At 37.8% G+C, this 16014-nt stretch overlaps 1 protein-coding gene across 1 annotated transcript in view; it reads left to right on the top strand.

Annotated features, from left to right (window-relative positions):
* Positions 1-16014, top strand: part of Cdk1 (Cyclin-dependent kinase 1) — a 224788-nt gene that overhangs the window by 127094 nt on the left and 81680 nt on the right. Inside the window, exon 5 of the mRNA XM_067159281.2 lies at positions 14298-14461. Coding sequence (XP_067015382.1) covers positions 14298-14461 — 164 coding nt within the window. The remainder of the gene's footprint in view (positions 1-14297; positions 14462-16014) is intronic.

The raw sequence follows: 16014 nt of genomic DNA on the forward strand, positions 1-16014 counted from the left end.
TGTGTACATTCAGCCAGGTAAGAAAAGTGAGTTGTCCTTACTCATATCCTCTCGACGCACAGTCCTTCCATCTTTTCTTAGGTCTCCCTCTTGCTTGTTTTCCCACCACCTTTGTGTTAATTTGAAATCATTGGGACACAGAAATCTGAGTTTGAATTGTGCACTACACCAACTCGTAATTCAGAAATGCTTCCAAGCAGAATCGTCGCTCTTCTCTGATGAATTACGTTGATGGGTGTTATGGGAGAGATTTATTATTTTCATTTTCTTTATTTTGAAATGCCAGGGAGTCTTAATACGCGAGGAAATGTGATAATTAAAACTGACCCCAGCTATAGTTTTAATCAGGCAGCAGGTTGAATTCCAACACTTTTGCAATAAAGGTAATGTGATGAATACCTTAAGAGGATTTTGAAATTATTATTGGCATTAAGAAAGGGAAGTGGTTAAGTAAAGTCTCAAGATTTCAAAGCTAAAGCATTAGTGAAGGCAATAAACAGAGGGAACCATCGAACATCGGGCTAGGAAATAATCCTCTGGAAAGTATGGAAAACTTCACATACCTCAGCAGTGTAATTTCTTGAGGTACACTGGCATACCTGCCAACTTTCCCGATTTAGGTGGGAGACTCCCGATTTTCAACAGTTTTTCCCACCTCCCGATTATTCTACTATTTCTCCCGATTTTAGCTTAATTTTTGGTGAATTTCAAACATTCACATCCCGCCATTTCAGCTTTGTACGCCAATGGTCGGAGGTCCTCTGCTATTTGGCCGCTTTCAAATTAAATATCGACGTTTATTAATACGAGAAACGCCCGCAAATGTGCGATGCTTATTGAAACCTGTATATCGTGACACGTACATAGATTGTCAATCTCTTTCTCGCATGCTATGTTCATGTTCATTTGCATCAGTCTAGTTGATTCTAGATACTAGTCGCTAGATTTGAAGTCCCTTTTTTAGTAATTTAGTGACAGAATTTCAAAGATAGTGACTAGTGACTTTTCTAGAGATTTTAGGAGCCATTTGGAGGCAAATCTGGCAACTTTTAATTTATTACTTGACTAGCTGTTACCCACGGCTTCGCTCACGCGGATTTCCTAATTTTATAACAGTAATCGTTCCACAGTACTGGACTAAGACGTTATCTGAAAATGCCTAAACTAGGAGTCTGTAACATCTTCAGTTTTCAAGATATATGTATCAGACTTCAGCTCCTCCTTCACTTCTTTTCTCCCCGTTTTAAGTGGATTATCCAAAAACAAAAGTACATGTTCCTTTATTTTTAAAGGAGATTCCATATACCAATTTTCGATACATGTTATGTTTTTGGGATATGATACTGTAAATATACTCATTTTAAAAATGTACCCAATTTTTAAATTCTTTCTACACCCTTAAGTGGATTTTCCAAAAACAAAATATATGTTTATTTTAGAGGAGATTCTAAATGCCAATAGTTACGTCTCCAACATATTACGTTTTTTTAGATATACTTGTTTTAAAAATTCACCCCATTTTCACTTCTTTTAATCCCTTTAAGTGGATTTTCCAAAAACAAATGCTTGTTTCTTATTTTTAAAGGAAATTTCAAATACCAATATTCACGTTTGTAACGTTTTCAGTTTTTGAGATATATGTATCGTCATAAAAATAATTCAACCCATTTTGAGTCCTTTTCACCCCCTTAAATGGTTTTTCCAAAAACAATAAAAAATGTTACTTTACTTCTAAAGGAAGTACCAAATACTAATTTTCACGTCGGTAACTTATTTTGTTTTTGAGATATACTGTAAGTATTCCCATTAAAGGATTCAACCTCTTCTTCAGTCCTTTTTCACCCCCCATCCCTTAAGTGGATTTTCTGGGGGGGGGGATTATGTGTTTCATTATAAGGTTAATTTCAAATAGCACTTTTTACATCTATAACATGTTAAGTTTTTGAGATATACTGATTTCAAAAATTCACCCAATTTTCACTTCTTTTAACCCCCTCAAGTGGATTCTATGTAAACAAAAGGATGTTTCTTTATTTTTAAAGAAGATTGCAAATACCAATTTTTACATCTGAAGTTTTGAGATATACTCATTTTAAAAATTCACTCCCATTTCCACTTCTTTTCACTCCCCTTTTTGTGTGGATTTTCAGAAAACAAAAAACATACAGGTTTCTTTATTTTTAAAGGAGTTTCCATGTACCAAATTTCAAGTCGGTAACATGTTCAGTTTCTGAGATATAAGTATCCTTATAAAAAGGATTCAACCCCTTAATCACTTATTATTACTCCCCTTAAGTGGATTTTCCGAAAACAAAAAATGTGTTTCTTTGTTTTTAATGGAGATTCCAAATACCACATTTGATGGCTTTAAACTGTTTTGAGATATAGATATACAGATTTAAATAATTCACCCCCCCCCCCTCCCTTTTCACCCCCTTAGTGGTGGAATATCCAAAAATCCTTCCTTTTGAGCACCTACAATGTATTGTAAATGTATCCTGAAAATTTCATTTCTTTGTTTTCAGTAGTTCTGGCTCGGTGATGATGAATCAGTCAGTCAGGGCATGTTATTTCATATATTATTTAGATAAATAGCATTGCGCTTCGCATAATTGCGTGGGCGTGTGATGCAATATATTAATCTGTGAATTTGCTAAGTAATGGCACCTAAGTGCACAAGTGATTCACGTGTATGGAGCATGAGTTTATACTGTTTTTGGAAGGCTTATTAGAGACCGATCGTCTCACATACTTGCTGTGAGGTAATAGAACTGTGTAATTTTTAGCCTTGTTGCAAGTCAGGTTTTGAGACAATAAGTCTTATAATATTTACCACAGAACTCCTAGACTAAGGAATTGGACCAAGTCAGTTGGTGTCGTGCAGTTAGGGGCATGCTGCTGTTAGCTTGCATTCCGGAGGTAGTGATTCGAACCCCACAGGCGGCAACCCTGAAGATGGTTTTCCATAGTTTTCCATTTTCACACCAGGCAAATGTTACAGCTCTACCTTAATTCAGGCTGTGGCTACTTCCTTCCCACTCCCAGCCCTTTCCTATCCCACCGTCACCATAAGACCTATTTGTGTCGGTGCGAGGTACAGTTAATTGTACAATGTCGAGACAAGGAAAATTTTAAAGCATGTGTGCATCTGGTTACTTTCTATGGGCAAATGTTTATCCAGGTTGTTGGAACAGTGGCAGCCTTTGTCCAGTCTGCTCAATTATGAAGTGAAATCTGGTAAGACAGGTCAGCTTAGAAGTCTTGAAACTTACCATATTCTTACGATGAAACAAATATCAGCAGAGGGTGCTGCCCCCTCAAGGAAAAGAAACAATGAATCACCAGTCCCATGTACTTCTTAACCCGAAACAACTCAACAGGATTCCTTCATTAAGTGCAGTCTGTCTCGTGAAGAAAGGATTTTTATGTTCCTGCCATCAAATTTAAATAAGCCTTTGTATGTTTTTATCAAATGTTATACCTACATTTGATAAATTTAATTTAATATTACATTCAGGTGTGCCTCACGTCCATTTACTGCAAGATCTTATGCTGGACACATTAAGGAATTTGATATAAAAATTTGTACAACCTTCACTGGTTAAATCCTCCTCTCTTTTGGAAGTCAATTACTACAGCAGGAGAAACAAGAAGAATGATTGTGACTTGGTCACTGCTAGTTGCACTTCCCAATTCATAGAGCATCTGAAGCATGGCAAAAAGGAGGAATTTTTCTCATCAGTTTGAACATACTTCACTGATAGATTAGTTTGTGTTATTCTTGTTATTATAACAATCCCTCACAGTAATGCTGGATGTGAGAGGATATTTAGTCATGTGACTAAAACACCAACACAGTTCAAGTCATCTGTTGGTGATGAAAACTAGGAGAGGTTGTTTACAGTAAATTCAAGGCTACAGGGCAACTGCTTTCAACAAACATTTGACAGAGGTTTTCCCAGACAGCCAAAATCTGCCACTGTTGCTTCTTTTAATCAACGGAAATTTTCTACTGATCGAGAAGTTTCTGCAAATCAGTAAGATGGAAGGAAGGCAGGCGTACCATACCATACATGTTCTTATATTTTTTCTGTTGTATCTGAGTATTTAGGTATCACTGTATATGAATACATATTAAAATATTTGAACATTTTGATTCCACTCAATTTCCCAGGAAATGTGTGTTTATTTTTAATGCGGACTTGACGATATGATGCATTGCGCTTGCTAGGATAATGTATGTATTGCACAAGCCATGTGGAATAAGCAATTTTGACCAATTGTATCTCCTGATTTTCATATCAAAATCTCCTGATTTTTGGTTTTGTAAAGTTGGCAGGTGTGCACCAATTTTAACCAATGATAGAAACCTGCACTCGCACTGAGAAGAACCTTGGGATTGAGACATCATTGTTACATCGGGTCAGCAAGTCCAGATTGTGGTGGTTTGGGCATGTAAGGAGGACAGAGCCAAATGTGGCAGGAAGACCAAGAATCCACTGGATGGACATCGTAAAGATAGACATTGCAGGTTGGAAAGGAGGGTTACTGGAGGAGGTCATTAACGATAGAACAGAATTAGACAGAGTGGAAGAGGTTCACCAACAGTACGAGGGAAACTGTAACTGTAAAATGAAAATTATGATGATGATTATCTGAAGATGGACTGTTAGCTGAAAACTCTTAGCAATTAACCCTTTCCCGCCTACATTTTCAGTCTGCTTATGGCCAGATTTCAACCTATTAATTAGGAAAAATTGAAGCAGAGCACACTGTTTCAGATAACGTTAAATATAATAAAAACTAGTAATCACAATATATTCAAATTTTCAATAATATTAGAAAATATACCATCACATCCATTTCTGTATTCATTGAGTCATAAGGTGGTTGGTTCAAACCTCCACGCCCCTAATTGTGGTACTCGACAAAAAGGTAGGCTCTATTTGTCGCATTCTCATGTTGTATGAATCCCTCTAAACCAGGGGTTCCCAACCTGGGGGACGTGGGGCATTATCAGGGGGGGCCTGAAGTGATTTCCGAATTCATATTTTTTAAACTCAATATTACAATTTTGTGTAATAAACGTTTTTTTTAAATCTCTCCAAGTGATGTCGCGTCAAGTCAATTGTTCAAAAGCAGTGGTAGTTTCCAACTGTCGGCACAAACCTCTGGGGAACCACGAGGTTCGAGGTGAAGTAAGAAATTTGGTGTGTTGTGAGGAGCGAAATGAAGCCTGAGAGCAGGTGCGGGAACAAGAGCACTCAACACACGTTTAATTGCATACTTTGTGGACCTACTTGCGTGAAAGTAAACTATAACCATACGCGACATATTTCAACTCATCAACGATGTACTAGTTACTTTCATTTTACAGTGTTGTTATTACATACTGTACAAGGTTTCTTCATAAACAACATATATTACATGAAGGAGGTACTCGTATAAATGTCGGTATTGTATCAAATTGATATAGTAGCGAGAACAGGAAGGCTAAATTATAATATTTTTTTAAATATAACATATTAGGCTTTCACTGCTAGCGTGAAATGCTATGTAGGCCTACTGGTATTTTGGGCTATAACTAATTAATATTCAACCACAGCAATTAATGAAACAGTGACATTTTCTCACCAAAGAACTTAATTGGCAATAAGTTACTACAGTCAGGAGTCGACATTAACTCTGAAGAACTAAGAATATCGGAGTTTCAGAAGCAACAAATGAAGTGGAAGTTCCTCCTTCCCTCTCACTCTGCGGCATATAGACTCGTTTTTTTTGGTAGCTCGTCCTTGAATGCTCTGTTCCCACCCCTACACATTCTTATTCTTCCCTTGCAGTCAAATTGGCGAGAGTTACATAGTACAACTGTCCTATCAGAAATGGTGCAGTAATGGCCATGACAACACATCGCCGATTGACGCTCAGTGGCCAGGTCCTTTGACTGTTGATTCTGTGCCTCGTATACTTTTGCAGTAGACATGTCTGTTAAGTTGTTTATCGTGCGTGTTGTGTATGCTTCACTGTAACCGTGCGACTATGTGAATTGTGTTGTTTAATATTGTGACTTTTAAAAAAATTGATAACGATATCCAAGAAGAGGCTGTGCAATGATGACTATATTAAATATGGCTTCACAGTCGTTGAACGGAACGGAATACAACAGCCTCAATGCGTAATCTTCCACTGTGTTCTGAGTAATGATTCGATAAGGCCTGTGCATTTGGAGAGACATTTAAACACGAATCATTCAGGCTTAAAAGTCAAACCCACATAATTTTTTGCAACTAAACTCTACTCACTAAAACGTATGAAATTAGATTCATCGGGTACTTTTAACCAAGAAAATGAGAAAGCAGTGGAAGCATCGTATGGGCTAGCTCTTCTGATTGCGAAAGACAAAAAAAGCACACACAACTGGGGAAACATTAGTAAAGCCATGTATATTATTAGCCGCAAATATAGTTTTGGTTGAAGGGAGTCGGTAGAAATTGTCTAAAATTTCTCTTTCTGATAACACAGTGAAGTGCAGACTTCAAGAACTGTCAGAAGACATTAAAATGTGAATTTTGGAGAAGGTTGCACCCGCTGTCGTGCAGTCAGCGCAATGTCCTCCCGGTAACTCGGTTTCTTCTCAGGGTATTCTGTCTATCGCTCATAAAATCTGAGATTTTATATGTGTTTGTTTTTTACGTGGTTTCGGAAGAGATTCGAACCGCTGAGACACGTATCATGGGGAAACCTAACCGCTCGAGTATGGACCAATGGCCGAAAACCTCAAAAAGAATCTTTCTTCCGTCAGATTCATTAGTTACTTATATCTACTAAGCTTACTAGCTAACTTACAAACTAGGTGTTACCAAAAAGAATTCATAACACACACACATCCTAAAAGAATAATATAACAAAATTTATTGGAATGAATAATGTTAAATGAAAGTTAATGTGAATTCTGGGTAGTATAATTTTAATAACATTTATGTATAGGGTTAAGAGTCAGCGCTGGCTCAAATAAAAGTAAAATAATTATGATCTTTAAATTATTTACACTCATTCTCATTCAATGTTCAAGTTCATATCGGTTATTTACTTCTATATTCGTAACCATTTTCCGAAATGATTTTAATTTATCCTAATTATGTTTGACAGTTCACTGAGCAATCACGGTCTCCGTATAAATACTTGATGTATATACAGTCACGATAATTATATTAATTATTCTCACCACATTTAAGTCAATTCACTGTGATAAAAATGGATGGTTTGCTAAATTGAAACGTAATAGAAATTAAATGGGATAAAGTCAGATTGCGAATATCAACCTGATCATGTCTTTGCTTATGTCTCCCAATTGAACTCTTGCGTGAGTGTGAAATCGTAAACTGCTCTCCAAAATTTCCATTCATAAATCTGAACTCTGATTATTTGGTCCTTCATCTTGAATACGCATGAATAACAACTCACGGGCCAAGACAATACTTCCCTAGAGCCTACGACATATGGCTCCTAACTAACCATTTTCCTATTCATTATGTTATTTAAACACTTCAACTCATATGATCTCTGCATTAAAAAGAAATAAAACATCTAACTGTTTAGGTAGTTTCCGATCCACACACTCCTCCACCAACGGCTCAATGTGCTTTAGCTATCTCATATTATTCAATATCTCTCATGTGTACGAGCTACTCAACTCGTATGGTCAGTACAGAATGAAATTAATACGTATTATATTGAAATGTCACCGCACCAAAGAATATCACGTGTACTTAGTCATGAGCCTCGTTAAACCATATGTTAAAGAACTCTCTCGTATTCGCTACATATCATTTACAAAAGTCAGATAAAACTGTCACGATTCACAATTCTACCATAATACATGTCGATCTTACCTTAAAATGTGTCATCTGCGCGATGTGCACTCATTTGACATACTCTTCCATGTGACACAGAACTCGCCTCATGTAAATCTAACGCAACGTTTCCTCGGCAAATAGCAATTCTTTCTCATACCGCAGTACATAAACATCTGCATTTCAAATATTCCTTAATATACTCCGAGAAATAACCATATTTTAATACCATTCCAATATATATTATCACACCACTGGCACGCTTATTACCGTACGCATATCGCCGATTACTCTTAAAACTAAGTGCCAAACATTTTAGAATTGCCTTATTATAAACGCATTTTTATAACCTCTTATCTTTTAAAAGCAATTGGAGTTCAACGCCCTCTTTCTATAAAGAAAGGAATACGTAACTTAACTATATTCATCTCTGTCACGCAGGTAAAATCGTGACGTAATCATTGTACAATTAATACGAGATTAATCGAAGTTTCACTAGTTGTATAGACTCATTGCTATTAGATCTTCACAAGTAACACTTCTTTCATTTACACATGCTAGTTTCTACTGTATGTATGCAAGTGCGGTAGCATGTATATGATATATTAGAATTCTAATTCTACACTGCCATCTTATCTTACAGCCTTAAATATCTCACACTTCACTTTATGGTTCACACACGTTCTTAATTAATTCATAAATATCACCAATTAATCAGCACATGCCGAAGTTAGTGAAGGTGTAGATTGTAAGAAACTACTTTACTAGAAAATGTAAAGACTTAGCTCGTTAGATGTTATGTTTGGTCTGGTTTAGTTTAGTAGTTTAGTAATGTTTTATTTTACCTGGCAAGATTAAGGCCTTCAGGCCTTCTCTTCCATCTAACCAGGAACTGAAATATACATATGTTGCATTGTATTACAATAACTACGTCTAATACAAATTAAATTAATAATAATACAAGAATGGTGAGATTACATTAAGATGAAATGAATTAAGATTAAATTAATAAATTAAGATTAAGTTAAGATTAAATAAATCAGACATAAAAAGGGATAAATTCTTAAAACTAATATCCTACATGTAAAAAAAAAAAAAAAAAGGCAGTACATAACATTTGATTTTAAAGACAAATCGGATAAAAATTTTAGACTCTCTACCAGGACATCCATAACAATAGAATGGTTGTAAGTAGCAGCATCAAGTTTACAGATGATCCTTACTGGTGCATAAAATGTCTCCAAAGTGCTTCCTTGAAAGTGTGAATAGCGCTTAACCCCCTGATATTTTTGGGAAGGAGGTTCCACTCACGGCAGGCAATTACTGTGAATGATTTATCATAGATGGCAGTTCTGTGGGTAGGTAAAGCAAGGATGGAATTATTAGTGGATCTGGTGTTAAGACTCTGATAAGAGGATAAGTATTTGAAATATGAAGTAAGGTAAAATGGTTGTGAAGAATGAAGGATTTTATGGAGATGGCATAGGGAATGCACAGTGCGACGGATCTCTAGTCGGGGCCAAGATAGATGGTTATATGAAGGAGTTACGTGGTCATAGTACCGTAGGTTACAGACGTATCTCACACAAGCATTTTGACCACGTTGTAATCTGCTCAATAACTTGCCTCGAGCGTCTCTATAAATCGCGTCACAATAGTCGAAATGAGGGAAAACCAGACTTTCTACCAACATTTTTTTTAGTTTTTCAGGAAATAGGTATTTATACCCGCGCAGCATGTGCAATGCAGAGAATATTTTCTGGGTGATGTTCGTGATATGCGTTTTCCATGACATGTCATCATCGAAAGTAATGCCTAGGACTTTTACTGATGACGTGAATGGTATGTTAGTATTACACAACCTTATAGATGGAATCTCTGGTCGATTGACCTTCGTGAGTAGTTTTGGATATCCAAGGATGATGGCTTGCGTTTTAGCTGGGTTTAACCTAAGCCCACATCTCAAAGACCAAGAAGAAAATGATGTTAGATCCTGATTGATTTTGTCTATGGCGGAAAGTATTAGATTTGGAGATGTATGTAGGTACATTTGTACATCATCAGCATAAATATGGTATTTGCAATGCGTTAGGTTTTGGGAGACATCATTAATGTAAATGGAAAAAAGAAGGGGTCCTAACACTGACCCTTGGGGCACACCACACTGCACAGACCGCCAAGTTGATTTGTTTATTCTATCTGTAACACACTGCCGACGGCCATGCAGGTAGGAATGCAACCAAAGGAGGGCGCTGTCCGAGAAATGGAGGGAATACAATTTCGAGAGCAAGATGTCAATGTCAACAGAGTCAAAAGCTTTGCTCAAATCTAAGAGTATTAAAACTGTCACTTCCTTGTTGTCCATAGCTTCTCGGATGTCTTCTGTGACCTTCAGTAGTGCCGTTGTAGTACTGTGTGCTTGACGAAAACCAGATTGTAGTGGGTCAAATAAGTTGTAAGTCGTCATGTAGTCTGTTATTTGTCTATGAGCGATGAACTCTAGCGCTTTGGATAAAGCAGAAAGTATGCAGATGGCTCTGTAGTCAGATGGTTCAGAAGGGGAAGCTACTTTTTTTAGAGGACGTATAATGCCCGCTTTCCATATTTTGGGAAATGTGCTGTCTACAAGGGAAGAGTTAAATATGTTAATTAGTGCAGGTAATATCACATCCAAAATAATTTTTATCATCTCTATTCCTATCCTGTCATTTCCTTTTGCCGTTGATGTTGTCGCTCCATTCCTTGGTTGTGGTTCGACTCTCTGTGAGGATCTGGATCTCATGTTGGACATAGTCTTCCCGGTCATCAGCTGTCCATTCCTCCACAGCTGGTCATCCGGGTTGCCACTCCATCTCTCCTCGGCTGGTCACCTGGTCTGCCGGTCCATTCCTCCACAGCTGGTCATCTGGGTTGCCGGTGCCTATCTCCAGTTCAGTCCATCATGTAGATTTAGCAAGCAGTCATCATTCCAAATCTGCAGACAACATAGAAAATTCCTTCTGCGGAGACATCAGTCATAATATATTCCATTGTTTTATTGCTTCTTCTTAACGACAAAATTTTCTTCAGTTGGAAATAAATTCTCCGTATATGTGTATTAATTTATAACAACAGGGGTAATTTTCTTGCCGTACGAAATTATCGGTCCTCTAATGTAGTGAGTCCTTCTCTGCCGATCGCAGAATGGTTGCTCACCGGATCCAAGTTAGATATATCTCACCGTAATTTATTTATTTTTGTAATATCTCGTTTCTTTTATAATGTACGCCGGTGAATTATTTTGTCTGATTTGAATGTCAATTATAAAATATTCAATATCTTCTTCAAAGGTTTAGGATAATCTTCAGATGTAAGCTTTGCTTGTTCTTGCGTCCTTCCTCTGCCGTTGAATTTTTTAGAGCGAGTTTTTTTTTTTTTATAACAATTACTCTGCTGCTGTATTTTTTTATAAAACAATCCAATTGAGCCTCTACTGTCCTGTAGTGTCTTCCAACTTGGTCTGTTCCATGACGTGCATGGTCTTCTATATACCGTATTAATGAGAAGTTCATTGCCTTCAATAGATCGCATGGGCCATACCTTCCTACGCCGCCATTTTGTAAATGGTCTACGAGATGCGAACGGGCACAAGGTGAAAGCATCTCCAGTGTTTTCAATTCAGTGTGATGAAACAATCGATGTGGCCCATTGTTGTCAACTGATTGTGTACTGTCGATTTGTCGACAGTGGAATTTTAAGAGAAGTGGTGTTATTCTCCCAATGTTCAGAAACAACTTCGAAAGCTTGTGATGTGTTTTCTGCCCATTGATAGTTTTTTCCAAGAACATGGACTTTCTTGGGAAAATGCAGTGGATGTATATATGGATGGTGCATCTGCTATGATTGGGTCACGTTCTGGGTTTCTCAAACTGGCCAAAGATAAAAATCCAAACATCATGGGAACCCACCGTATAATTCACAGGCAGGCTTTGGAGGCCAAAACCTTGCCCCAAGATTTTAATAACACTCTAAAAGTCGCTAGAAGAATTGCGAACTCTGTGAAGACAAGTTCTTTACAGATAATATTGTTTGAAACCCTTTGTATTGACCTTCAAGCAGATCACAAAACTCTCCTTTCCCACACAGAGGTTCGCTGGCTATCAAAAGGGAACATGTTAGCTCGGCTGTTTGAATTAGTCTGAAGTTGAAATTTTTCTTCTTGGTGAAAGTAAGAACGATCTGTATGAAGCGTTTATTGATGCCAATTTTATCGTCTCATTGGCATACCTTTGCGATTTTTTTGAAGCTTTGAACAGTTTGAACTTAAAGCTCCAAGGCAAAAACTCCAATATTATGCTTCCTTTTGATGACATCAGAGCTTTCCTGGAAAAAAATACAGTTATGGAAACGCTGCCTTCAGTTAAACATCTTCTCATCCTTTCACCACTTTAATGAAATTTTGCCGGAAAATGAACGTGATCTCAATAAACTTAAGGTGCAAATTCAGTCACATTTGGATTCCCTGGCACAAGAATTCAATTTCTACTTTCCCGATATCTCGTCATATGAATGGCCCTGGATGTTAACAAGAAATCCGTTTGCCATTGACATTGTGGCATTGCCAGCACAACTTCAAGAAGAAGCCATAGATTTGAAGTGTGATTCACAGCTAAAAGATGATTACAAAATATTAGAACTGGGCGACTTTTGGGTAAACTTTCTTGCAGTGTATCTTGAAATAGCCAAAGTTGCATTGCGTGTCACTGTCCCATTTTCAACGAATAATTATGCGAGTCAGGATTTTCAACGCTGAGTGTCATAAAAACAAAGCAGTGCTGTCGGCTTGATGTTGCAAGTGATCCCCGCTGTGCTGTCTGAAATATCAAACCAAACTACCGAATCTTACCAAGAGAAAACAGTGTCAACCCTCTCACTGACATTTGTTGACTGATTTAAGGATTTATTGTAAAACTGTGTTCTTTGTATTGTGCTAAAATGAAGTTAGTAGTCATAGATATAAAGCACGTACTTCATATTATTTGTTCATAAATGAATAATGGAATAGTTCATTACGTAGTGTCATTAGGTTAGGTCTATATCCTCCACGTCATTTTATCGGAGAGGTTACAGAAGCGACGGGGTTGGGAGGGGAGGGGAGGGTTAACCACCCGTATCTGAAAAGGGGGGCATCGGCTGGCAGAGGTTGGGAACCACTGCTCTAAACCAATAACCACGTGATTCTGGAAGTGGAATGTATACTGTATATCAGCTTTTATTTTCCCTGGGCAAGTGTCTTCACATTCTGTACCTGTGTTTCCGGAATGTGCCTGTTTGAATGCTGCATTGATATACAGTATATACAAGTGGCTATCTCACTGAATAGTTTGTCCCCTCCTAACATAATACTCTTTCGAAATTATGTACAGGTTCAACATCATCCATATAATCATTCAGAGTAATGAAACGAAATATTTGTGTTACCTGAAATACCGCGGCATTGCAATCAGGTCCGAATTCTCAATATCAGTTTTCACTTTATCACTGTTATCACTAAAATTATCTTCGTTGATACGTTATTCCCTCACTAAAAATTCACCTCCACCCCTACTCAGCGATTCTGTGTCGCTTTCTTCGCCTATATTCTGCTCATTTTCAGTATCCGCAGTATTCAATCCCGCCATGTTTACGAACGAAACAGCTGACCCGCACTCGCGGAAGTTCAGGCGACGTCAAGACAGATTATCACTCTTCTTTCATTTCCCAAGCCTAGTAGATCGTACTGCATGTTCATAAATGCCTCATAAACACTTCAGAGGCGAAGAAAATTTTAAAAAACTATCGCATAGCTCGCGTAAGTGTGCAGATAATGCAGCCAGGCGCTAAGGAGCGGAAGGTAAAGTGAAGAGTCGGGCGCTAAGGGCGGGAAAGGGTTAAATAATTCTTCATGGAATAGGAAATTTCACCTTGTTTCTGTGTGTATAGTGTAAGGCTGTCCGACTTGTTGGCTGAATACCAACATAAATGGTCCTTTATTTATTGGTCAGCGTATTGGCCTTCAGTCAGAGGGTCGGGAATTTTAACCTTAATTGGTTAATTCCAGTGGCTCGTGGGTTGGGTGTGTGTGGCGTATTAAACATCAGAAATCATCCTAGGTAGGGCCCCCTTCACAGATATGCAGGTCGCCTAATAGGCCGTCTACTAGAAGAAGACATGCACCAGGTCTCTCCGGACGCCATACGCCATTATTATAGTGTAAGGTTTCACTGTATACTTTTGTTTGTGATATGGTTGACATTTTTAGGGAGAGTTTGAAAAAGTGAACTTGCGGTAATTTTCCCAAACCATTCAAATTGTGTTTTCATTAACAGGTGAAGTAGAGTTTGTTCTGGTATCACTCCAGATTCTGAAAATTCCTTGAAGGGTGTTGAATGTGAATTTCATTGCACATGCTGGATCTTTTCATAGGTGGTGACTTTGTGGTATCGAGCTCCGGAGGTTCTTCTTGGATCTACCCGGTACTCCTGCCCCATTGACATCTGGTCCATTGGATGCATCTTTGCAGAGATGGCCACAAAGAAGCCGTTGTTCCAGGGAGATTCGGAAATCGATCAGCTATTTCGTATCTTCAGGTTGGTTATTGTTTGAATTAGATCATTCAGTTACATGTAAAAGCTTCCGCGTTTGTAATGTACAGTTACTACCTAAATGTGTACTGATAGAACAGCCTGTACAACAATTAGACTCTGTTAAGATCGATCCATACCTGCCAACTTTTACACTTTGTCCGTAAAATTTATGGAAAGACAGTGTTGTGCGGATGAACATTTACGATTTTACTTGCCAAGATCTTTTTATAATTTTTGCGCCAGAACAAGCTTCCGTACGCCGCCGATACGCGCTGTGTGACCAACGAATATTCAATAGATCGCTCTGATATATAGTCGTCCAATCATTACACTCTTCGACTGGGATACGAGGTGTGCCCCAGTCGGTTTATATTGGTTTGTTTGTTTGAAGAGACTGGCTCTTCAGTAGCCATATGCTTGTTCTTTTCATTGCTTCGTTTGATAATATTTACTGTCCTGTATAAAAAATACTTTTGTTCTTCACCATGAATTACAATGCATGGGTCATGTTGTAGTTATGAAAAAACATGTGAATTATGTTCATCGCTTAATTTGCTTCATATTTGTCACATATTGCAAAGTTGTGGAGTAACGTGAATTGTGTTCGTTGCTTATTTTGTCTTATGATCGATGTTTATCAGTAATCATGAGAAAGTCTACGAAGAAACATTATCATCAGGTGTTTAGGGAAGCCTATTGTTTACGTTTCCCACGTATGCTGAAATCGAGAAAAGGTGACAAATTTGCGTTTTCTATCGTGTACTCTTGTGATATTAACATAGCATATGGTGGCAAAAACTACCTGATTAATCATGTAAAGTGTGTTAAATGTCTTGGTAATTTGAAGTCTAAGGAAGAAAATCAGAAAATAAACAGTATTTTTGCCAAAGCTGGAGATAATTTTTAGGCTGCAATAAAGGTAGTGGGTTTACTTCTTTTTTAGTGGAACACAACATTCCATTGAGTGCAGCTGATCATGCAGGAGCTTTCCTCAGAAGGATTTTTCGTATGTCGGAAATCGCAAAAAAAAGTATGGTTGTGGTCACAGAAAAATGTGTCCTAAACGAAATGGTTTGTACTGTAACACAGGACATTGTTACTTGTTTACAGAACAGTCTATTTTCCTTGTCGACACCTGGAAGCAATGATACCAATTCCATGTTGTATCCTATTGTGGTTACATTTTATGATGCTGCTCGGGAAAGTATTACAAGTACTGTTTTATCGGTACCAGCATTGGAGGGGGATTCGACAGGACGTATCATAGGAAAGCTGCTATTGTTGCAGTTGGAATTAAAATGCTAATTAAGAACTGTCTGGCATTCTGTTGTGACATGGCAGAAAAATGTGGACTTCTAGCAGTTTTGAAAGAAGCTCGTCAGCATATTTGTTGTATTGGTTTGATTGATTGATTCTGCCACTCGGCAAGTCTGTAGAACTAGTTGCTGCTTATACAGGAAGAAAGAGTATTTAGCACTACCAGGACAGTCTAATAATTTTGTGCGTGTCATACGAACAAATCTCAGAAAATACGGTGACAATGGTGGAACAATGTT

The sequence above is a fragment of the Anabrus simplex genome, chromosome X, assembly GCF_040414725.1.
Source record: "Anabrus simplex isolate iqAnaSimp1 chromosome X, ASM4041472v1, whole genome shotgun sequence".
In the NCBI taxonomy this organism is placed as follows: Eukaryota; Metazoa; Arthropoda; class Insecta; order Orthoptera; family Tettigoniidae; genus Anabrus; species Anabrus simplex.